This window comes from Periplaneta americana, chromosome 17, assembly GCF_040183065.1.
Source record: "Periplaneta americana isolate PAMFEO1 chromosome 17, P.americana_PAMFEO1_priV1, whole genome shotgun sequence".
Lineage (NCBI taxonomy): Eukaryota > Metazoa > Arthropoda > Insecta > Blattodea > Blattidae > Periplaneta > Periplaneta americana.
The window spans coordinates 19,254,752-19,281,605 of NC_091133.1; the positions used below are offsets into that span (position 1 = coordinate 19,254,752).

The 26,854-nt window shown below is 35.8% G+C and overlaps 1 protein-coding gene across 6 annotated transcripts in view; it reads left to right on the forward strand.

Moving 5' to 3' along the window:
* Positions 1-2,737: 2,737 nt before the first annotated feature.
* The window catches only part of LOC138693213 (uncharacterized), a 394,304-nt gene continuing 370,187 nt past the window's right edge, over positions 2,738-26,854 (forward strand). For 5 of the 6 annotated variants that reach the window (XR_011330253.1, XR_011330254.1, XM_069817003.1 and 2 more), the window contains exon 1: positions 22,648-23,305. Coding sequence is in view for 3 of the 6 variants with exons in the window: in XM_069817003.1 (XP_069673104.1) it covers positions 23,242-23,305 (64 nt within the window). In the remaining 3 variants the exon portion in view is untranslated. Of the gene's footprint in view, positions 2,877-22,647; positions 23,306-26,854 lie in introns of those variants that run through there. The other variant, XM_069817007.1, reaches the window with a different exon arrangement.

A 26,854-nucleotide genomic window follows, 5' to 3' on the forward strand; every position in this document is an offset into this window, starting at 1 on the left:
GGGTCTTTACTTCATTTATAAATTCCTTTTTTTTAATTAATTTTCATATATTATGATAAGAATTAATAATATACGAGGTCCCTATTTATAAACAGCCTGTGCTTATCATATTAAAAATAGCATCACTTAAAAAATACTTTACTGTAAGAAACTCCTTTAAACGTCGCGAAAAGTGATAAATACATAAGTATGACCTATAATGTTAGTGATAATTTTGCAGCATTTCTTTTGTCAGAGTTTAACTTTCCTTGTTTCCCTAACATCTCGCTCACCACATATGATTAAGAAACTAATATTTTTGGCTCGAATACACTTTAGCTTATTTTTCATCTCTTCAGTAACTGCTCCAGGTTTTACATGGTTAATCATTCTAGATGAATACCAGGTCCTTCCCGGAGACAAAAGGCAATCGGAGCGTGGTGCTGACCATATCTAGTTCTAGTGCCGAGATTAAGACGGCATGATCTACCTCCATGTCTCTGAAGTGTCATACGGCGTAGTATTAATATGATTTGGCATTATCTGATCATCACAGATATAAGTTTCTGCGCGAAAACATGTCAGAAAGAAAGAAAACTAGACTGTCTTGGTTCATGTTTACGTCATTATCTAATAATTAACATTTTAATACTTTTTCTTAAATTCATGTTTACAACTTTCAGCTTTTTTTATTAATTGTGGACTCTGGACCTCACAGAGTGAGAGTGGTTGTGAAGTGTTGGTGAATGATGATAATGGTGAGGGGAAATGGGAGAACCCCGAGAAAAACTCCTCGCGCCCGCATTATCCACTAATTCATTCATGACCCAGATGGGAATCGAACCAGGTCGCCACGGTTTCGTAAGAATTTAAACATCTACCGGTACTCTGACATCGCACGGTTTTCAAACGTACTGAAAGTAAGACAGAAAACATTTTAAATGACAGGATATGTTAAAATGTTTGTCAAGATAAATAATTTTTAACATAGTTCTGATATAAATGGTACTTGAATCAGTTTAATCAAATACAGTATTTACATATACAAACCGTGTTCCCTTGCAGTGACGCACGGAAGCAATGTTTCAAGTTTGTGCTGCCATCTACAGCACTATGAAAAAACTACGTACTATGAAGCGTGGATAGTGTGTAAGTTTCGAACTTGATGTAAACAAAGAGGCGGAGTATTCCCCCTCCTTGAACCATTCTGAATCACAATTGTATTTTTCTTATTGGCTAATGATGACGTAGGCGTGATAAATTAGTTCCAGAACATTTGCAAATTTGTAACCATCATTGCCATTGTAAATAAGGATAAACGTATTAAATTATAAGCGCTTTATATTTGCTAGACCTGTATTAGGTGTATACAGCTAAGAATATACTATATAATTTGACCAACGTAAGCGTTGCCTATTAGTGGGCGGATCTAAATGTACTGTCGGACTCGGTGAAAATGTTGATTAGCAGTAACAACATATATCTACTAAATCGAAATGTTTATAGTTTTCCAAGGGTCACAAGCATTGAATTGAAATATTTATCTCCGAGGGATGAGAAAGAGAAATGTGAAATCTAGAAGTAGCAGGGGACAAAACTTTATTCTTTGTTAGCTCTATTCTTATCCTGCAGACCATACGGAACGCTGAAGGTAGAAGATATTCTCTGTCGGTGATTTTCATGTTTTTGTAAGGATTTTTTTTTACTCTTTGTTATTTTATTGGTTATTTTACGACGCTGTATCAACATCTAGGTTATTTAGCGTCTGAATGAAATGAAGGTGATAATGCCGGTGAAATGAGTCATGGGTCCAGCACCGAAAGTTACGGTACCCAGCATTTGCTCGTCTTGTAAGGATTACAATTTTGAGCTACTCAATATGACTTTAGACAGGCACGCTATCGAACTTTTCATATAGGCCTACCGTCATCGGTACGACGCCGGAATCCACGTCTGTAACAGCGGATTCATCACATCTACAACAGACATTAACCAAGACTGGAATATATGACTATAATGGATTCCACTCAATTTCAAAGTTCAGTGTTCATTGCTGCGAACTAGCAAATGAAGATAATGCCCACTTTAAAAAAAATTGTGACAATTAAGATTTTATGGATGCATTCGTACTAAGTATAGGCCTAACAGTCAAAGTCCATTCAGTAGGTCTAGTTCAATGCTAGAACGCGAGCTTATTGTTCTGCGAATTTGTGAATTTGGGTTCAATCCCCGGTATTGACTGCAATGTTATTTGTATGTACAAGATAGGTGATGATATTTCCCGCAGTTCCCCTGTTTTTCTTCAACTTGGCAAATTTTATTCTATCAACACACTCCATTTTATTCTACCGTTCATTTCACGTTATACTTTATCGAATAGAAACTTGGCCAAGCCTCTGTAATATCTGATGGAAATGGAAAGCAAGATATAACTTTCTTTCTGTAGTGCCCACGGGCTAGTGAGTGATGTTGATGTCACCTAGGGCGATGCTCTATTCCTAATCCTATTACAACAAAAAAAGTGGAGACAAAATTACACTATGTATGTGAACTATGGACTCGAGAGGGTTACATTCATTAAAGAAAAATATTGACTTTAGAAAGTGTCATAAGGGAATTAAATTTAAATCACGGTTATGAAAGTTCCGCTTGGTTATCATGCTATTGTAGCAGACTATACAACTTGCACGTGGTAAATTCGCGGGCAGCAATGTGAAGACGAATCATATGTATAATATGATGGCGGAGTAATACATTCCTACTATGTTTTTGTTTACTATTATGCTTTTCTGTGCTAAGCAGAGTTTCGGCAGTTAATAGTTTTTGCTCGCTATAACTTGTTTATGAATTACAACAAGAAGTACATCGTCAGCCTTCACGGTACTATGGATAAGCAAGTAAGTAGTTACATTTCATTTTTTGTAGTTACAGTTTTGGTTTTAAAACGAGCTTGTTTGTGTCATTATTCCACAGGAAACAGACAAGGTACCGGCAGATGTGTAGCTTCGGCTACGATGGGCCATTTTCATAATTAGTTTAGCTGAGAGAAGATAGCAATTATCCGTTACTATCACTTACGATTAATTATACGTGCATCGCTAATTAGTATTTAATACTCTATTTTCGTATGCCACTGTAAATTCAAACAAATTGCTACTCTCCACAAATGGTGTACGGTTTATAAAATGCGGTGTCTGACCGTCAGTTTACTACTGAAGTTAAAGGAGAGGGTATAGACTACTTGTCAAAACCAGATAAACAGTACAAGAAATGTTTATTTTTACCTGTCCCTCCCTCATACGAATGAGTTTGATTAATCTGTTTTCATTGCGTGTTAGGTTTTTAACATTTGTTAATGCTATTAATTGTCTGGTGGTACAGTAATCGATTTAGAAATAAATGTCAAACTCCTTTCTCAACATTTGGCAAAACTGTTCAATTCAATCTTGGATTTCAGCAATGTATGTATGTATTTCGTCCTAAGGATCATACAGGATGATGTTGGACACGTCAAAGAAATTAAAACTAGAAACAGTTCTAAAACTAATACACATTTGCAAAATACCACTAAAATTGTCAAATCTTCACACAGTAAACCTAGAACTAATAATTATCTATGAAACCTTTATCATCTACTATTAATAAATATATACGTACAATTTAACAACATTTAATAACTGTAAAAACTAACATTCAAGATATTCTTGTACTGAATAAAAACAACCATCCATAAGAATATACGGTTTATTTCACAGTTAACGCATAGCCTGACTGTTGGTTGTGTTGTTCGCATTAAATATTTACAACTTAATTTACAAACGAATTGTATATAGTGTACAACACTTCGTAGTTTGCGATCCTTATGGTTTTGTTATTAATGTTATTGTGTAAAACGGCTACTGTTAGATGCCTGAATTTGTCATATGTTCGTTCCTAAAAGAAGCTGAATTGAAAACTTCAAACTGAAGATACAATAGGCCTAGAACGCATTTGTAATCAATTATTTCCGTAAAACATTTTTAAATGGTGTGTTGTAAATTTGAAAAGTAGATAATCGAAGTTTTATGGTAATCGATTTCAAGGATTTCATGGAAATACACGTTTTCCGCCGCATTCATAATATCGACGATGTGCACGATTTTTCTCATTCAGTGTGTGCCCATAGATGAGTCTGTTTATCTGGAAATTAAGCACATAGCTATAATATATAGGCCTAATATTTTTGTTGCAAAATTAATATCTTTATTTTTAAAAAGGAAAAGATGAAACTAGCGCTGATGTAGTTCCGGTGAATTCGGAAGTTTTTAAAATTGGGTTATTTTACGACGCTGTATCAACATCTCAGGTTATTTAGCGTCTGAGTGAAATGAAGGTGATGATGCCGATGAAATGAGTTCGGAATTGAGCACCGAAAGTTACCCAGCTTTTGCTCGTATTGGATTGAGGAACCTCACCCCCCAGATAAACCTCAACCAGGTAATCTGCCCCGACCGGGGTTTGAACCCTGGCCACGTGGTTTCGCGGTCAGACGCGCTCACCGTTATTCCACAGGTGTGGAGTAGTGAAATATAAGGGATTTTTTTGTGGAGATGTAGTTGGTCGTATGTGCAGGGCATAACAAAAGCCTAAACTAACCCAACCAAATCTGCAACAGATTCGTATATGCAATGTCTATAAGCGGAGAACTAAGGGAACTATTTCAGCGTTAGTTTAGCCGAAAAGAATGATTTATTCAAAATCAGGTTCATATAGTTTCATTATTTTGTTTCTTGTAAGTTATAGACAGACGATGTATTTTCAGAAATGGTTTTATTAAATACGTGCAGGGTTGCTAAAAAGTTCCTCCTTTAAAAAAATTAACATCACTTGAATAATTTTATCCTTACCTAATAACTATTTTCTTTTAGGCCTAAATAATTACATTAAATTTAAATTGATTTTCTTAACAATGTGGGTTTGCACATTGGAAAAACGAGAATTTTGGCGAGTGTAAAGTTTGTAACGACGAATTCAGTAGTGAATATGATATTTCTAAATATTTAAAAAGAGACGCTCATCAGAAATGCATGACACAAAGAATGAAAAAAGCTTGTTGAAAATGTTGAAGTCCAGTGATAAATATGTAAGAATCTCCAAAAAATATATACTGTATGTTAAATGATAGGTTTGGAGCAGTAATGGGCTAAAGCACAAACTAAATATGAATTTAGGTATCAATAAATTTTGTGTCATTGTTATCAATATTAATAAACGTTGAAATTTAAATATTTTGTCATATGTGATGCCAGTCTTCAGAAAGACGCCAGAGAAACTTGATGTAACTTATAGCCCATAGGCGGAGTTATGGGGGGTGGGGGGTGGCACTGCTCCCCAAACTTCTCAACTTTTTTTTCTATTAACGTTAGAAAATATTGAATTCAAAAGATCTTTTTTGATTTTGTTTATGATTAAGTTTCTATGCTTAAATTGACGAATTAATGTCTTCAGATCATGTGTCTGGACTGTATATAATATTTATTTTAAATTTATGAATATATACGAATTTCTATGTTTCGTTTGAGGAATGGAAGCATTGTATTGTTTCTTTTGTAACAACCTGTACTCATGTCTTCAAAGTCTGCAGGTGTCCAGGCCGCCACTTGGAGAAATATGAATAACATACTGCATAACAATGCAGAAAAAAGTGATCCCGGTATAATGTGTAAACATAGGCGGAGAGAGAACTATTTCCTTGGGGGAGCAAAGCAAAACCATAGAATCCCCATATAACGCGGTTATGGGAGACATTTAACTCCTCTCCTCTTATAGCTTGACCGTGGTACAGTATATCGGAATATGATCATTTAATAAAGGTATTTTCGGGGGGCATATTTCTTATAGTGTTACAACCATATCCGCGATGTTTCGAACCGAGTTGTATAGGGCTTGAACTGTAGGCCTACTGCAAATTATAATAGTACGTAACTTAAAACAATCTCCCTCTTTTTCTCTCTCGTACAAAAACACATGTATATATCAATAAAACTACGTAACAGTGCTAACAGAAACTTTTTATATGAAGCTTACCTTTCGAACATATCATATGAAATGTAAATTCTAATAATTACTGTATTTAGTAAACTGGCCTTGTATTATATGTTATACTAGCCGTATCCGTGCGCTCCGCTGCACACGTTAGAAATAAATATAAAGTAATTACATAATTAAAATAGGACATTTGATCCAGGGAACATTCGTGTTTGATAGAAGGATAAATCGTTTATTATGTTACTTAATTTAAATTGAATTAAAAAAATTAAAATGCGATCATTTTGACCCAGAGACCACTCATTTGGTCATAAAAATTATTTTAGGAAATACAGGAAACGAATGTACAGAATAGCCTATCAAGTTTTCTGTGCATAAGAATCTATTTTAATCTTACCTGTCCTCGATTCACTCAGAAGTTACTATAATAACATTATAGCATTATGTCCATCTAGAGAAACTACACCTTCCAATGGTGAATTAATAATTAATTAAACAAATCGGTTAATTTAGCTTTCGATATTACTTCATACAAACACAGAAACATTCTCTGTAGGCTATGTTTCATAGCTTTGGGTTGTTGTTGTCCAAGGCCCCTTATAGACGAAGTCATTTGTTTTTTATTTCATTACACTGCCTTAGATGGCGTTGTTATTATAATTTTGAAACTCATTTATCTCATTAAATATCAGTCCTATCAAAATTTTGCATAGAGTAAAACTTATCGGAAATTATTCTTAAAGAAACTTTTGTTATGTAATATTTTTCGTTAAAATTAATAATAAGGGAGATATTTCGATTTATTTAATTCAAGCCCCCTTATAATCCCCCTTTTAAATAAAATATTTTGAATGCCATATAGCCTAAATTCTAAGTTACAACGAACTTAATGTATATTCCAATTTTCATATAAATCGGTTCAGCCATTATCGCGTGAAAAGGTAATAAACATCCAGACAGACAGACTGACATACAAACAAAAATTAAAAAAAAAAAAAAGCGATTTTCGGTTTCAGGGCGGTTTATTATATATGTTAGGACCAATTATTTTTGGAAAATCGAAAATTACCAGAAAAATTTCGGCTACAGATTTATTATTAGTATATAGATTTGTACTCGCTAGCTAGCTAGTTAAATAAATAAATAATTTTATTTAATCTCGTCTTAAAGTTTACACATGATACTGGAATCACTTTTCTTTTTTCTGCATTGTTGTGCAGTATGTTATTCATACATCTCCAAGTGGCGGCCTGAACACCTGCAGACTTCAAACACATTAGTACAGGCTGTTACAGAAGAAAAATTACAGTGCTTCCATTCCTCAAATGGGGTATAGGAATTCTTATACATTCAGAAAGTTAAAATAAATACAGACACATGATCTAAAGACATTAATACATCAATTTAAACACAGAAACTTAATCACAAGTAAAAGCAAAAAAGATCTTTTGAATTCAATAGAATAATAGAAAAAAAGAGGTCAGACAAGTTTGGGGAGGGGCAGTGGCGCCCCCCCCCCCATAACTCCGCCTAGGTGTGTAAACTTAAAGTCGAGATTAAATAAAATAAGGTTTACATTTAATATAATATCTTCAGGAACGTAAACTTCGTATAAAAAAGTTTCTGTTAGCACTGTTACGTATTTTTATTGATGCATGCATATGTTTCTGTATGAGAGACAAATGGAGATTGTTTTAAGTTATACCTTATTATAATTTGTAGTAGACCTACAGTTCAAGTCCTACACAACTGGGTTCGAAACATCGCGGATATGGATGTAACTCTGTAAGAAACATGCCCCCGAAAATACCTTTATTAAATGATCATATTCCGATATACTGTACCACGGTTAAGCTATAATGAGGGGAGGAGGTAAATAATGTCCTCCATAACCCTGTTATATGAGGATTCTATGATTTTGCTTTGTCCCCCCCTCCCCCCTTCCCAAGGAAACGGTTCTCTCTCCTCCTATGTTACAACCAGATAAATATTGTTTTGTACTTGGAAACCTGTATCTACAATAGCGTCCTATGTCTTTTATTCAAATTGTAATTTTGAGATTCATGGGTACTACTTTCTTCAGCTGCGAGATATATATATATTTTTTGTAATCATGGAAGTGTCAACTCTGCTCATATTCATACCACTCTTTCTTTAAGACAAAACGTAAGTACTGATTGATTGATTGATTGATTGGAGTAGGCTACTCAACTTCAACCTGCTGAAAAACAGTGATTGATCAGCTGACTGAATCTTTTAATGGTTACTCTTTAAAAATGGACAATATAAACGAAGAAGATACACGTGGACATGCCCAAGGAACGAAAGCAGATATCAAATTGATCATATACTGGTACAGAAAAGTGCAACAGACGATGGGAATAAATCGGATCTACGTGATAAGGCGTGGAGATGAAAGATCTGCAAATGCCACTAGTCTCGACGCTTATAATTCTAACTGGTTGTGTATGGTACAGTTTAAGGTGCGAGAGGGGAAAGAGAGTCTGTTTCATGATGGTTAATATTATACTAGTCTACCGACACGGAAGTTCATCTCAGACTAAAACTTAATATAATAAAGTGAAGTGCCCTCCATGCTTTACTCGTAACATTATCAACATGCTCTCCCCAAGAAAGTTTGGAGTTTAAATATACTCCTAGGATTTACAACATTGTTCTTGCGAAATTACAACATCACTGAATTTATAATTTAGACTAGTTTCACGGCGCTACGGCGCGGGACTCTCCTGTTATTACCGACTTACAATCTAATGTGGTATATGGGGGTATTGTCTTTGGACAGACACTACTAGGAACATATTGCGAGCCTCCCAAGTATTATGGTCAGCACGGCAAAGACAGCACATGACAAGGAACAAACATCTAGTCTAATCTCATGAACCGAAGATAATTCTATTGTGTTCCATTGACCACGCCGGAAATGGAACCGAGGACCTCTTGGTTGGAAAGCACATAGTTTTGCACGTAGTCAAGGTAGCGGACTAGAATAGTTGTGCCACTAGTTGACAGATACCAGTAGTTGACCAATTTCAGACATTTGTTGCTATAATAATAGAAATAGAGGAGATAAGGCATTGTGACTAGCTACAGATGTTCAGTGGTCTATAATAATCATCTAGTGGTAAACTGCTTAAAGTTACTGTACTATATAGGGAAACATATGATGTCCTCCATTTTTTCATTCTAATGGAGCAGGAAAACAGTGTGACTGGGAGCCTCAAGTACTAAGAGCAGATGAGTTGCAAACCTTCTCCATATCTTTGTTCATTCAATATATTAATAATTATATATTCTGTGTAACTATCATCAACTTCAAAACTAAAAGAGTTTCTCTATAAGATGCAATTATTATCTTGTGTCTATATATTTATGTAATTTATAAATACAAATGGTCGTTTACTGGTTGCTTAAAAAGTGAATATTTCTAGTAGGCTAATTGAATATGTTGGTCATTTGCTGAGTTTTCAGAATGCGTTTAGCTTTTCATCATTTAATGATAAATTCAGCATTTAATACAATATTTTCTCTGTGAACATGATGATTTGCTCTTTAACTATACATTTACCAGTATTTGACCAACATGGTCAATTATATTGGTTGAGTAGTTGTCAGTCTTTGGTTTTCAACAAATATTTTCCACAATTAATACATGGTTAAGAAAGCATGGTTGAATAGGCCTAAATATATCTAATAAAGGCAGTCCTGACTGTACTGTAATAGCCCGATTTTGTTTCGATCCTAGGAAAATGGCAGAAAAAAAGGAAAGAGGCATTTTTTCAAATATAGTAAAGATAACTCAAGAAATTCATTAAAATTTGTACGAGATGGTTGGAAGATAAGACAAGCATTCAACGTTAATTAATAAATTGAAAGAGTGTGTGCCATTGGCTAGGAAAATGAGACTCTCAACTATTTTGACTCCCGTGGAGAAAGAACTTTTATGTAGATGGATCATTGCAGATGTCAAGAAAGGCATTTTTTAAAAATATGTTTAATTTTAATATTATGTCTATTTTATGTATTGTATATGATTTTTAAATGGAAATAAGTAACATGGTCAACTAGTGGTGGAAGTCGGGTCATTTTTTGGTTTTTCTTCGTCAATTGCTGGGCGATTATGCATTTACCATCATTTATTGTCTGAAAATATTGTAAGAATTATACTTTATGGATTCTCCTCTCCTCTCCTCTCCTCTCCTCTCCTCTCCTCTCCTCTCCTCTCCTCTCCTATGTAGAATAAACATATCCACGGACATTCAGTCAAGACAACATAGAAAATCACACTGACAGCGAATAAAAATGCATGGTCGGGACTGGATACTATTAACAATCGTAATCTCCACATAATGTCAAATTGGACCTCAAGGGCTGTCTGTGCATCTTATCTTAGATTGTTAAGTTTGAGGAATATTTTCTCATAATATGTATCAGCCATTTTAACTATGTTAATTTTGAGGAATATTTTCTCGAAATGTGTGCGAAGTAGACACACGAAATTTTTGCAGCTCTTGGTTTATTAACTTTCTTCAGAAAAAATGAAAATGTTTCGTAAATTGTGCAATTTAGGCCTAAAATATGAACATTTTAAAGCCAGGTCTTTCACAGAAGCTGGAGAAGTTTTCTTTGTGTTAGTAAAAATTTAAGTTAAAGGGGAATAGCATGGTAATCATTAAACAACCGAAGACTACTGGTGAACTTGTATACAATATTTTGTATAATACAGTGAATCCCAGCGAACGTTCGCGGTGTTTCTGTCGGCCGACCAGCGACAGGTCCCTCTCTACCGCCCCTGCTTCCATCCGCGAACTCATGGCGCTTCGCCGGACTAAAATTGCGACTATGTTATATTAATAGCTTTAATAAGTTTTGGAAATTGGACATCCCTGTTTTATAACTAGAGTCCTGCGCTTGGTTACTTTAAGTACAAGTTAGATGCAAATGCATCATACTAGCGTCGCTTGGAACGGAAAACTCTGACTCGTCTCCCCGCTCCGCTTCGTGTTTACATCTGCTTATTCTTGCGCCTATCTATATAGCAGCGGTGACCAAAGCGGGTGTCATGATTACATCGTGTAATCACAGACATTCAAACGGGTACGAGGAGTTTCGTGTACATTACTGTGTTTTATTCACGTACTGAAGCCAAGCAGTGGCGGTATCATGTCGCTCTACAAACTCTGTCTGTGCAAGCAGTAAGTATTATTATTATTATTATTATTATTATTATTATTATTATTATTATTACTGACCACTAAGTATGTGTTTCTATAATTCTTCTGTACGTGCATGAATATTGATATTTTTAGATCTTCTCCCTAGAAGGATAAAATTATTAGGTTTTATCTCAATTTTAATCTTCTTAATCTTTAGATGAGGGTAACTATGTATTAGTTATTCATTTAATAATAATAGTGTACAAAAACTGATTCAATATTATGTGCCAATGAACTGTTAAACGCCAGGAATTGACGTGTCTTAAATCATAGCCAGGAAGAGAAAGATGAGATAAATAAATAACAGGAAATCAACTACCTAATGGGGTTTGAAATACGTATCTCGTGCTCTAAAGCCTTTTAATAGAACAGAATTTCCCAAAAGAGTGATGATTAAAATAGCTTAAATAACTTGTCCATAAGAAGTTTTTAATTTTGAAAAACTACGAATTTCTCGACCAAGTATCGAGAGAAGAATTTAGAAAATTCCTTGTTATATTCAAGAGGAAGGTTAAAAAAAAAAAAAGAAGCAAGAAAAATCGTATATTATTCACTGGCTCTTGATGGCAGCAGTGACATTACTGATACAGCAAAGCTTGAGATTTTTATCCGCGGGATTGATCAAGATGTTAGTACAAGAACAACCACTGGTTGTACTTTTCATGCCAACTACCTTTCCTCCGTCTTCTTACTTCATACAGTGAATAACAGAATTATTCGGACACTTAATATTCCAAATTTTTATGTGTATGTTACTAAACATGTTTGCAAAAACGCAGAAATTACGCTTGCGATTACGTCAAATAAATCAATTTGCATAACATGGACATAAAAAGAGCTTGCTAATGAAATGGTATGTTAATATATTTATATAAAAATAAAAAAAATGTACAATTTATTAAGTAACAAAAATATTCGGACAGCCCTGTTGGTCCTATTCTGTAAACCCCTGTTGATCACTTACATTACACAGTAGGTGGAGGTACCGAGTTTCAATAATATGCGAGAATACTTAGTCTTACTTGTGCTGTCGTTTCAGCAAGACGGAACACAAAATGGGGCGTAAAAGCAAGCAAACATTTAATCAGAGGCAGTTAGTGACATTCCATCACGAAAAAGGGAAAAACCATTCGAAACATTTCAGATTTAGTTCAGATGAAGAGAAGTACAGTGTCTGACATAATTCTCAGATATAAAAACGGGGACAGAATAGAGCTGAGAAAGCAAACAGGTCGCCGAAAAGTCCCCACAGACAGAGAAGAATCTCTTATTATCAGACAGATTAAAAAGAACCCTCGTATAAGTGCCCCAAAGTTAGCTTCAGAAATTGAATCGGCTACGGGTAAAAAAGTGAATGCCCAAACAATTAGAAGGGCAATACATAAACGGGGCTACAACGGAAGAATAGCACGAAAACATCCTTATGTTTGTGAAAGGAACAGACGTAAACGACTTCAGTTTGCTAAGGAATATGAAAATAAAGGCGAAGATTGGAGGGAAAAGGCTCTTTTTTCTGATGAGAGCAAATTCAATGTTTTTGGCAGCGATGGTAGACAAATGGTGTGAAGAAAGCCTAAGTAGGAAATGAAAACCAAGAATTTGCGAGCTACTGTTAAAAACGGTAGAGGAAATGTGATGATATGGGGTGCATGTCAGCTTCTGGGGTTGGTGAATTGGTGTTCATCGAGGATATCATGAAGAAGGAAGACTATCTACACCTTCTGCAACATAATTTAGTGAAAAGTGCAGAAAAGCTTGGAATTGAAAAGGAATTTATGTTTTACCATAACAACGATCCCAAGCATAACTCCTATATTGTACAAGAATTTCTGCTCTACAAATGCCCTAAAGTGCTTCATCCTCCTCCACAATCGTCGGATTTGAACTCTATTGAACATTTATGGGAAGAACTTGACAGGAGGGTTGGATCAAGGCCTATTTCTTCTAAAGAAGAGCTAAAAACAAGATTCAAGAAGAATGGGTGAAAATTCCTATAGACATAACAAAAAAATTAGTACATAGCATGCCATGCCGAGTGAAAGAGGTTATTAAACAGAAGGGTAGTCCTCCAATGTACTAATAATGAGCTGGAATAATATTATTTGTTTTCAAAAAGTGTCCGAATATTTTTGTTAGTAATAGAAATCAAAATGTTTTCTTTTATATTTTAATAATTAGAAGAAAATTAAGTTAATTGGAATCGTTGTGTTGAAAATGTTTATACGAAATGCGATCCTTTTAGGAAAAAAATAAGAAAAGCTTATTTTTATATATTTATATGTAAATATATGTCATTGAATTATTAGTTGACGGATGTCCGAATATTTTTGTTACTCACTGTAGGTGTCTGTTGCGTGTAATCACTGCAGCTCGAGTTTTGGTCACCGCTGCTGTATAGGCACTGAACAATGGGAACAGTACTCATGTACAAAATATAGTCACGTGGATTTAATAACAAAATGCATATTTCTTTAAAGCCATCTTAAGGGCAACAGAAAAGTATTCTCACAATAAGTAAAACGCATCTAGATTCTAGATAGGCGTACTTTTTTGTTTCATAATATATTTTTCACCCAAGAAGCAAAAATCAATGCTCATTATTTTTCTCCTGTTTACAGGGTTTTAAATATTTAAATTGTATTTTTTAAAAATAAATAGATAGGCCTTATATTTTATCAATTTATTGAAAGGATTGAAATGTTAAGTCACAATTAAAAATGAGTTAATATTGAAATATTAAAAAATATATTTCGGCCCTGATGTTTCAACTTATGTTCATTTATAAATGTTTGTACGTTACTTATGTCTCCATGTATTACCGTCTCTATTGCCAGATTACAGAAATTTATTACGAACAGGCCTACTTGTTTTACACGTGAACGTTGTAACTGCACACAGGCTATGCATGCAGGCCTACTCATCTATAAATAAATAAATAAATGATGAAAATTACAATAATATAGGCCTAATAAATCACAGTAAAACAAAATTATTTACACCGACTACTTGATTTACGAGTCTCTACACGTTACGAGTGACTGTAAACATTTTAAGTGTTTCAAAATAAAAATTTCTCGTTTCTGATAAAATACGTTTTCTTCTTTGCTAATGAAGTGCTTGTTACCAAATTCTTCTATTGGAGCATTCTATCTTTGTTTTGTTTTGACATGTTCACTGAACAGCAGACCTGAAGTGTGTACGCCGCGCTATACTCCGTACATACCTACACTGTTGCGAGTTGGTTGGAGGATTTAGTAACCAAACGCAGGACTCTATAACTTGCCACTATTCGAATATTCTCAAGAGTTCGTCTCCCCTTATCAAGACATGGTTGGTGAATCCCATAATGTTTAGCTTATCTTATAACTCCTGACTGGTGTAGCTCTTACTGTGTACGTACCAAGAGAGAGGGAATGAGGAAAAGGGAGAGAGAGAGAGAGAGAGAGAGAGAGAGAGAGAGAGAGATCACCACATGAAAACTGCATGGTTGGTGAATTTCCCGTCCCTCAAAATTAGTTGTACTAGTTGGCAGTATTAAGCAGTGGCGGCTCATACTATTAATACTTAGGGGTGCTGCATTGATAAAAAGCTTCGTTAATTATTTATATTTGCTATATTTGCTGCGTCACAAAGATTAACGGCGGCAGAAATGAGATTTATGCGTCGTACAGCGGGATACACGAGAATGGATCACATTAGAATTAATTTTGACATTATGAAAGAACTGCAGATTGAACCGATTACGGAATACCTACAGAAATACAGACAAAACTGGAGATCACATGTTATCAGAATGCCTCGTTCTAGAATTCCACGCCAAATTTTAAATTACCATCCTGTGGGCAAGATATCCTTGGGCAGACCGTTCAAGCGTTGGCAAGAGACCGTAACGGGCCACTAGACCCAATACATGCAAGGATGATGATGATGATGATGATGATATTTGCTGCGTTATCTTTAATTCCAAATAAAAGAGAAGGAAAGCAGAAAAGTGCATTTTTTACCTCACAACCGCATATCTACTCATATTTATTGTAAATTTCAGCAGTGAAACTTCTAGTTTACTGTTTCTGGCAACTTGATGCTGTCTATGTAATATTCAACATAGGTGTTGGTCTACCACATGTTTTAATTTCACATTTTTCGTGCAGTGTTAAAGTACTAAATCGTATAGATTTTAAATATTACACTGAATTATTCATAACGAGCACACGCATTGTTCAAAGGATGAAAACACATCAACAAAACAGTTGCAACATGTCACTAATAGAAATCCACTTCCGTCAGAAAAACATTTGAAACATACAACTCGGCACGCGCTTAAAACATATAACCTATACAACTCGCTCGTCGCTCGTCATAATATAAATACAGCTCTCTAATTTTAAAAGGCATAATATTGAAATAAAATTATAAAATATTCCTGTCAATCTCACTAGGACTGTGTTTCTTAATCTTTTTTTGAGTCACGTACCCCTTCGAAAATCTGATGGAAGCTATGGATCCCAAGCTAGAAAAATGTAAAAAAAAAAAAAATGAGAAACAATTTTAGATACGCTTCTGCTTTCTACGTTCTAACAATTCAGTGCATATGCATGTTAATTTTATATGTGACTTTCACGGACTCCTTGAAGTCCATCCAAGGGGTCCATGGACTCCAGGTTAAGAACCCATACACTAGAAGATTAGCGACTTGTGGCCGCCACTGAACTCTTCGCCTGTCCAGTACATGCCCACCTCGCTCAGGGTACGCCCGATTCCTAACTACCATGAGCACGTTTGCTCTATAGCAGGGGTCGTCAGCACAGAGCACGCTGGGGCTAGAATAGCTTACCCGCGGAAAACGCAGTGCACTAGGGTGCACTCCGTAGCTGCTAGCGGGTATGCTCTCTATCTCTCCCAGTTGCACGACGGTGCACACGAGACAGCACCGCGTATAGTGACGATCACGTAAGAGTAATTCCTAAAATACTAATTTGGCCGTCTCTTCAGTGTTGCCAACTAATATTAGATATCACCAAAGAAGGATAAAATCACACAATGCCATGTACTATTACTTACTTACTTACAAATGGCTTTTAAGGAACCCGAAGGTTCATTGCCGCCCTCACATAAGCCCGCCATCGGTCCCTATCCTGTGCAAGATTAAGCCAGTCTCTATCATCATACCCCACCTCCCTCAAATCCATTTTAATATTATCCTCCCATCTACGTCTCGGCCTCCCTAAAGGTCTTTTTCCCTCCGGTCTCCCAACTAACACTCTATATGCATTTCTGGATTCGCCCATACGTGCTACATGCCCTGCCCATCTCAAACGTCTCGATTTCAAGTTCCTAATTATGTCAGGTGAAGAATACAATGCGTGCAGTTCTGTGTTGTGTAACTTTCTCCATTCTCCTGTAACTTCATCCCGCTTAGCCCCAAATATTTTCCTAAGCACCTTATTCTCAAAAACCCTTAACCTATGTTCCTCTCTCAGAGTGAGAGTCCAAGTTTCACAGCCATATAGAAGAACCGGTAATATAACTGTTTTATAAATTCTAACTTTCAGATTTTTGGACAGCAGACTGGATGATAAGAGCTTCTCAACCGAATAATAACACGCATTTCCCATATTTATTCTGCGTTTAATTTCCTCCCGAGTGTCATTTATATTTGTTACTGTTGCTCCAAGATATTTGAATTTTTCCACCTCTTCGAAGGATAAATCTCCAATATTTATATTTCCATTTCGTACAATATTCCCGTCACGAGACATAATCATATACTTTGTCTTTTCGGGATTTACTTCCAAACCGATCGCTTTACTTGCTTCAAGTAAAATTTCCGTGTTTTCCCTAACCGTTTGTGTATTTTCTCCTAACATATTCACGTCATCTGCATAGACAAGAAGCTGATGTAGCCCGTTCAATTCCAAACCCTGCCTGTTATCCTGAACTTTCCTAATGGCATATTCTAAAGCGAAGTTAAAAAGTAAAGGTGATAGTGCATCTCCCTGCTTTAGCCCGCAGTGAATTGGAAAAGCATCAGATAGAAACTGACCTATACGGACTCTGCTGTATGTTTCACTGAGACACATTTTAATTAATCGAACTAGTTTCTTGGGAATACCAAATTCAATAAGAATATCATATAATACTTCCCTCTTAACCGAGTCATAAGCCTTTTTGAAATCTATGAATAACTGATGTACTGTACCCTTATACTCCCATTTTTTCTCCATTATCTGCCGAATACAAAAAATCTGATCAATAGTCGATCTATTACGCCGAAAACCGCACTGATGATCCCCAATAATTTCATCTACGTACGGAGTTAATCTCCTCAAAAGAATATTGGACAAAATTTTGTACGACGTCAACAAAAGTGATATTCCTCGAAAGTTACCACAGTTGGTTTTGTCCCCCTTTTTAAAAATAGGTACAATTATGGACTCCTTCCATTGTTCTGGTACAATTTCCTTTTCCCAAATAGCAAGTACAAGTTTATAAATTTCGCTATATAATGCACTTCCACCCTCTTGTATTAATTCTGCTGGAATTTGATCGATACCTGGAGACTTGTACTTTTTCAGATTTTCTATCGCAATTTCGACTTCTGAAAGCGTGGGTTCGGGTATAAATGGCTCAGCAGTTTGTATTTCAATTTCGTCCCGATCATTTCTATTTGGCCTATGTACATTTAGTAGTTGCGCAAAATAGTTTTTCCATCTGTTTAGGATTGATGGAGAGTCTGCAAGCAAGTCACCATTCTCATCCTTGATCACGTTTTCCCTTGGCTGATATCCGTTCTTAAATTCCTTTATACCCTTATATAAATCTCGAATGTTTTTATTCTTACTATTTGTTTCTACCTCATTCAGTTTTTCCTTCAAGTAACCTCTCTTTTTATTCCTAAGTGTACGACTTGCTTCCCGTCTTTCATTGAAATAATTATCTCTCTTCTCCTCAACTGGATCCTGTAAGAATTTCAATTTTGCCTGTTTCCTTCTTTCTACTACCATGCAACAATCTTCATCAAACCACGGTTTCTTTTTCTTAGTTTCACTTGTTTCCTTCCCCATAATACAACAAGTAATCTCCTATTTGTGATATGCCATTCCCATCTAACCTAACCTCTTGTACTCCTACGAAGTCTATTCTATATCTAGCTAGTTCTTTTGCTACTAATGTTACCCCTCCTGTTCTATAAAGACTAGTTACGTTCCAAGTGCCAAATCTCAAAACCTTATTCCTTTGCTGTGGTCGTAATAATAATAATAATACTAATAATAATAATAATAATAATAATAATAATATAGTATTAACAATAAAGATGTCTTGCTTATTTACCACATCTCATCTTTATATTGGGGAAGTGTTTTCTAAAAGGTTCAATAATTTGTGAAAGAGTATATTTTTCTTCTGGACCTCTCGCACATTATGTTAGTAGTTAGTAGATTAGTGTATGATCTAATATTAAAATGTATTTTGTCTGACAACATGAAATTCATTGCTTTGATTAAACAGTTTACGAATCACGAATGCCACTTTGAAATGTATGCTTTAAAATATTTACTCCATTCTTGTAATAAAAGTCTAAACACGAAAGAAATTAATTAAAATGTGAAATGGTATTTCTGTCGATTACTCAAGGGCATGTATCACCCCGAAATATGTTATATTTATTTACACTTAGCCTACCTGACTCTAATCTTGAAATTGTAACCACAACACAAAGCAACACATACAATAACTATTGTATTAATATTAATACTGATATTAATTAATTATTAGTATGTTCAAATTTCACTAACTTCCAGTAATGGGCTCAGAAATCTAGAACAATCTGAATTTTCAGAATTTAAATTACTGACAACTTGTGTCACTGCTGCCAACATAACAGTTATAAAATCATTACCAGTTGTAGTATTTCTCAGTACCGATATTCGAAACGAAGTTGGCAAAAGAAAATTCAACTTACAAACTAGAAAATCACCATAATCCACTAACTTATGTAGTAATAGGGGAAACATGGTTAGGTTTCACCCTTAGGGTATGAAGTAAGCTGACCCGGACTATACACTTTGCACATTTCAGCGAGTGCTGACGACCACTGCTCTATAGCATCAGAAGTGGATCGTCTAACTAGGCCTGTGTTTGAGAGTTGCATCCTCTAAATAGAGATTATTGCTTACGAAACGTCGCTTTCAAGACCAAAAAACCGCCGAAACATAGGTTTCAACCCGAGTGAGAGGAGATATATCTTTTTGTGACGATGGTAACAATATTAGGTGTTTAAAATGTTTTAAAACTTTGAAGCGTGTTTTTAGAGGTAACATTGAACGGCATTATTCCCTATTGTATGAAGACCTTCACTCTATTATAGGGTCGGTCTTGTTGGTGCAGTTGGTATAGCGCTGGCCTTCTATGCCCGAGGTTGCGGGTTCGATCCCGGGCCAGGTCGATGGCATTTAAGTGTGCTTAAAATGTGATAGGGTCATGTCAGTAGATTTAATGGCATGTAAAAGAACTCGTGCGGGACAAAATTCCGGCACACCGGCGACGCTGATATATCCTCGGCAGTTGCGATCGTCGTTAAATAAAACATAACATTTTTTAACATTTCTATTACAGGTACATTGGTATTTTAGTTAATTTTGAAATGCGGTAGAGTAGAGAGTAGAGTCATTGTGAAGATTATAACCTAAATATTGGTGAGTTCATTTGCGACTTTAATTATTTATACAATGCTTAGGTGTAGCTATTATTTGAAAACTTTAAACTGATTGTTAATTAATATTGACGATATTTGCTTCTTACTTCAGGGCTAGAACGAACTACAATTTTACAAAACTTGGAGGGAAGCTCTAGCAAAGATAATCAAGAATATGCCCCCAATCAATGAAACGAAAGCAAGTTCCTGCAAGTTATTATGTTGCGTGGAAAATAAGAAAATCAATGGAAGCTTTTGCAGACGGATATTTTGTAAAATCCTGTTTACATGCTGTCGCAAGAATAAAGTGCCTTGAACAAGTTAACAAATTTGATGCCATATGTTTATCTCGAAACAAAATTAAGACAAGGATACAGGATATTGCAGAATTAATTGAAACGCAAGCTACCAAGTTTGTAAATTATTCTTTGGCCTTGGGTGAAACTACTGACATTAGTGATAAAGCATATTTAGTTATCTTTGTTTGGGGAGTGACAGAGCAGTTATTTGTACAAGAATACCTGCTTGATCTAGTTACTATTAGAGACAATACATGTGAAAATGACATATTTCAAGCACTGAAAAGTGCAGTAAAAATAAATTGGATTATAAGAGATTGATATCTGTGGCAACTGACGGGGCTCCTTCAATGACGGGAAAATTAATGGTTTGGTTGGTAGGCTAAGAAAGCTGTTTAAAGATTTGAATATAACTGAAAGTGTACACGTTAGGCTACGCACTGCATAATACAACAAGAAGTCCTGTGCAGCAAAACTGTGAAATTTAAGCATGTGATGGTTGTGAATGTTCAGACTATTAATAAAATTAAATCGTCAAATTTTAAACTTAGTAAATTTCGCTAGCCGCTAAAAGATTTGTACGTGGAACATGAAGATGTGCTGTATTTTGCTGAAGTGAGATGGCTTAGTTGGGGCAAAATGCTCCGACGGATTTTGTTTTCGATTTATGCAATGTATTGCTGATTTCATGAAGAAGCAGATATTTTGATTTTATATGTTAGTCTACTATAATTTAACCAACAAAATGTTAATTTCAGCTATAATTATTAACATTGTTGTGATTATATATAATATAATTAATAAATTGTTTTGCAGGGAATCGACATACCCGAAATAGACAATGAAGATTGGGTTACCAAACTAGCGTTTCTCACAGATGTGAGTGAACATATGAATAAATTGAACTGTAGACTTCAAGGACGTTACCAAAACGTTACCATGTATGACCATGTTTCATCTTTTGTACTAGATGTTTGGAAGGTACAGTTCAAAGAGAGGAAGTTTCATTTCCCATGTTTAAAATCATTATCAAACATTTGTGACGCAGGACTATGTGTTGGAAACCCTGGCTGTAGCATTTAAGGACAGATGATTTGAAGATTTCAAACACATGGAAAATGATTTTGAGCTCTTTACAATAGTAAAAGTAAGACCTGATTTGCAATGTGAACTTGCGGACCTACAAGGCAATGCTATTGTAAAAAGCAGAAATAATAATATTTCTGGTTTAGATATTTTTAAAAATATTGATTCTACTACATATCTATGTCTTAGGTCGTTTGCTGCCGGAATTGATGTATGTACATACATTACATACATACTCGTATGTCTGCAAGCAGCTTTTTCCAAATTGAACACTTCAAAATCTATTAAAAGAATATGCTTAACTGATAGCAGTCTTCGTGAACAGATTTCAGAGGTTGCTTACGATACAATGCCTAAATTTGAAAGTCTGTTGACATAAACCGTGTATTTGGTCAAGGCATCAAGAAGTAGATGTATGAATGCGGAAAAATATGAAAAGGGAAATGAAGTTGTAACAAGAGACAACAATTCTAATGTTGTTATTTTCTATGTCTACCTTTTGTTATGGAAATACAAAAAAATTGAAGTATGCTCATAATCCGCCACTACACTCGTTCTCTCTGAAGCGGGAGGCGCATCTCTACAGCATACCTTCGATGTTCTGCTGGTAGTATTCTTACTACGTCACAGTTTTTCCATCTCTGACTTAAACTATTGTATACAATTTACAAAAAATAAAGAAAAGTAGGGTATAGTATTGTGAAATAAAATACCTTGCATTACAGTACACAACACTGTACATAAACTTAATAGTGTAAAATTGTTTGATCAATGTAGTAGGCCTACATTCTTTATTATAGTGTAAATAGTAAAAATAGCGAATTTTAATGTACATAGTGTAAATAATGTAAATTGTAAATATTAGTGTAGGCCTAATTGTTAAAGTGGTCCATGTTTTGTTCTACCACACTTGACGAAACAAGAGTCGCGTGAACCGTCAAGTACTTTGCTTGCTAATATACGTGCGTTGTCCGTTTAAAAACGATCCCTAGTTATTAATTTTATTTATTATATATATCATAGAATCGCTACATTAGGTAACTATGATATAATAAAATTACATTGTCTTAGACTGCATGTACAGTATATCTAAATTATATGTTTAACAATGACAGGTTCAGTATAATGCATGTATCATATATTGTACAGTACATCATTGTGTTCATGCTGTTACTATATGGAACAGCGCATTAATCAAGCTAGGTATTTAGCATCCCCTCTCGGCGTTAATTGTGCAGTGCTTCCCTATCCCGAGAGCTCAAGCGCAAGCGCTCGTTTGATGCCGAACGCCGTCTCTCATAGAAACGTCAGATTCGCTGCTGATGAGAGTTGCGTCGGAGTAGCAGTTAGCGAGGGACTGTCGGGAGACCCGTGTCTCGCGCCGTATTGACTTCAGTTAAAACTTGAAGGTTCGGCAGTCATAATCGCTTTGGCTTTACGTCCTCGTAGTGCTTCTGTTGCCGTACCACGCTTCTTCGTGATGTTTAACATTTGAGATCGAGAATGACTGAAATAGGGTTTGAGTTCAAAATACGCATCGTGTGTTACAGAACAGCGCATTTTCATTGCAAAGTATGCATATGAAGCCAATTAATATTTTACATTATAATCTCCAAAAATGACGAACATATTTGGAGGAAATTTCGACCTTTTTTTATTGTAATTCTTACCCAAAATAGATTAAATTATGATGGTGACGGTGTAGAAAATCGTTAAAGGGACCAGAAATTTAATAATTAACGACGGTAAAACATGCACCAATTAGTTGTACAAGTCTAGAAGATAGTGTGTTACATGTGTGGATGTAAAGTTGCATTGCCTATAATCACAAATATTTTCGGATTTACATTAATTACATTTACACAGAAGAGTGTCTTATTCAGCAGAAGAGTAACGTAACCGAGTTCCCGTCACAACCATCATGATGTTGATGTCTTTTCTGGAGAAACACTTTCACAAGCAACGAACGAGTCCCACCCAGAAAGGTAAATTTTTGTGTAGAAATGTTTTTGATATTAATGAGTTTCTTTATTATGATTTATTTATAGTCTCCTGGCTGCATGGCCTTACAGCAATTACAATTTTATATACATTTTTTTTTTTTATATTTGGCATGAATAGCCAAGTACACATTACAACACTTTTTTGTACAATTTATAGCTTTGAAAAAATGAGCAAATTTCATGCAAGAGCTGTGTTTAGTAGTTTCGAAATGATATTTAGGACTCCCCCCCCCCTCCCTCTTGCGAACAGTAGGCCAATACTTGGTGTACTTGATGATGATGCTGGTAATGCACACTATAATACGTTCTGGGAATGAGAATTGAGTAGAAGATATTCATGAGTCAGTTTTGTGTTGAAATACTGGTTGTACTATTAAGGACTTAATCCCATCGACTTAGAAAGCGAGTTCAGAAGATGTCCGTCGATTTTAATCTTATGCATCGGAGTTCACTGCTTACGCGTGAAGCCCTTATCTTTTCATTGTTATAGATTTATTTTCATAATGGCATGAAGTCCTATTATTTGTATACAATATAATATAGGATAGGGATGCTGCTTTTTTTTTTTGACAACTTTATTTGTTAGTTCATTTTCATTCATGTTTTGATGTCATCAAATCCAAATGTTTTCGACATTGTACCCATGTCTTAGGAATACATGGTGTTTGCAAATGTGGTAATTTTCGGTTACCGTTGGGACAGAGGAAAAGAGATTTTTGTGAAGATAATGTAAGTGTGTCTGGGGTTTGCAGACTAAAATATATAGTGCTTCTTTGATTGTAAACAATTCGCAATTGAATAGTGAATGTTGGTTATAAATCAAGAAGTTTATGGTTGATTTTATGATCAGGATTTATTACTACTGCACCGTTTTTATAGTGTTGTGAGGAATTTTAACTATCGTACGAATCAAAATGGTTAATATCTACGACATAAAGTTGAGGTGGATATGAATCAGAGTTAAAAAAATTAAAAAAACACGTTTTCATATTAACTCTGTTTGTATTGTACTTTGGGGCATTCTATTTGCCGTACGAGTTAACCCATTACAGTTGAAGGCGGTTTGAATTCATGAATTCAATTACTTAAATTCCAGTTATTATTCATGCTAAGGTTAAGATAGTTATCCGACGAGTGTTCCCTTTTGTTGCGTACGAAAGTCGAGAACTTCAGACGTGTTGCATTCATCCTATGTTATTGGTGAAGTCAGGTGTCGTAAATTTAATACTGCATGCACATAACGCTTGATAAATTAGAACTGTTTGAGATAACATAACTAAAGGATACACATATTTGTATTATGTCTGCACGGAGTCAAATTGGAAAGGCAACTTACGTACAGTAAATGTAGGCCTGATATAAAATCATGACTCAAAACAAATATTATATTTTCGAAAATTTAACTTCAGGTGAAACTCCGGTATCCCCTAACGCTACACACGGGAGAGAAAACGTACTTAAATAATTTTCACATTCCGCGGCCTCATATCGCTTAAATACTCGACTAACCCACTAATCTTGTCACATACCTCGGCTTAATATCACTTAGCTATCCCCTCATTTAACTCATCTAACCCATATTACAAATCAGACGTCGTAATATTTGACGTTAGTTTAATGTAGTTCGTTGCACAGTAAGATTTTCAGCGTATATAAGATGGAGTTATTTTAGTAATGGTACACCTCCATTTACATTGATTTCGAGATAATGTGGTCTTAAAGTGAAATGTGTACAGAAAATTCAGGATGTTTGAAGAATAATAATTCATGCCTTCTTGTCAGAGATTAAGCTGTCTTTCTACGCTTGGAGTTCATGAATATTGTGTGGGACATGTCTGATAAAGGGGGGACAGTGGAGGTATATCACTATTCAAATAAAACATTCAGTGTGTGATTGATAGAGGTGTACCAGAATAATGATTTTATGGCATGCCATTTACCTTAAGATATTTGATAATTTGGATCAAGATCTTGGTCATCAATATTATCAGTCACTCAAAATCTCTCTCGGATCACTTATTTTAACATATTACATCCAAAATTCGCAGACATCTTAATGTATGTAGTGTGGAAAAAATAAAGCTTATTAAATGAATAATTCGCGGGTCCTCGTGTAAAGGGAGTTAAGTCAAATTGTAAGGTATGCAAACTTCTCTCACTTGGTACTGAACAAAACCCCTCTGTCACAAAATATGGAGCACTGTAACTGCATCATAGATGAAAGAATGACTTAACCCCTTTAACACAAGAGAAAAGTAATTGTGGATAGTTCAAATCTGTACTTATTCCAGTTCAGCCAAATCAACTTAACCCCCTTTACACGAGCATCCCCGAATTATAAAGAGAATACGAAAATTAGCGGCCGTAGTGGCCGAGTAGCTCAGTTGGTAGAGTGACTGCGGACTGTAAGGTTCCGGGTGAAGGCGAAGTTTTCTCGTTGCTGAAACTTCCAGAACGGTCTAGGTGTCCATTCAACCTCCTTTCAAATTGAGTATCATGATTTCCCAGGAGTAAAACGCGGTCGGAGCGTGGTGCCGACCACATCACCTCATTCTGATGTTGCTCATGATAGGATGTGCATAGCGTTTAAAGGGGAAACCTTTGCCATTTAATAAGGTAAAGCAGTGGTCAGTACTCGCTGAAATGGGTAGAGTGCAAGGAGTGCAACAAAATATGCTCCGTTGTGCAGGAGGGATGGGGAGACAGCATACCCGCCAGCTGCCACGGGTGTTGGTGTTGCAAGAGACCTGCGGGTAAGAGACGCTAGCCCGAGAGTGCAATTTGCTGATGACCGCTGAGGTAAAGCCATTCGTACTACAGGCCATGGAGACCCACAGGGTTTATCTTCGTATTTCTCTCTTTTAATTGGATTATGTTTGTCTCCTTAATCGTAAACTGGTTATACATATTATTTTAATGTACTGAAGTACATATGATATTTCCATGCAGATATTCTGCGTCATCATACGATGAAAGAGTAATGGAACGGAGAAAAATTCTCTCCGGCGACGGGATTTGAACCCGGGTTTTCAGCTCTACGTGCTGATGCTTTATCCACTAAGCCACACCGGATACCACCCCGGCGTCGGACAGAATTGTCTCAGATTAAGCTCCAACTCTTGGGTTCCCTCTAGTGGCCGCCCACTGCACTACGTCATAGATGTCTATGAACGTAGGACCGAAGTCCACACATGTGCTGAGGTGCACTCGTTATGAGTGACTAGTTGGCCGGGATCCGACGGAATAAGCGCCGTCTTAAATCACGAAGTGATTTACGCATATCATACATATTATTTTAATGTACCGAAGTACATATGATATTTCCATGCAGATATTCTGCGTCATCATACGATGAAACGAGTGCACCTCAGCACATGTGTGGACTTCGGTCCTACGATCATAGACATCTATGACGTAGTGCAGAGGGCGGCCACTAGAGGGAACCCAAGAGTTGGAGCTTAATCTGAGACAATTCTGTCCGACGCCGGGGGTGGTATCCGGTGTGGCTTAGTGGATAAAGCATCAGCACGT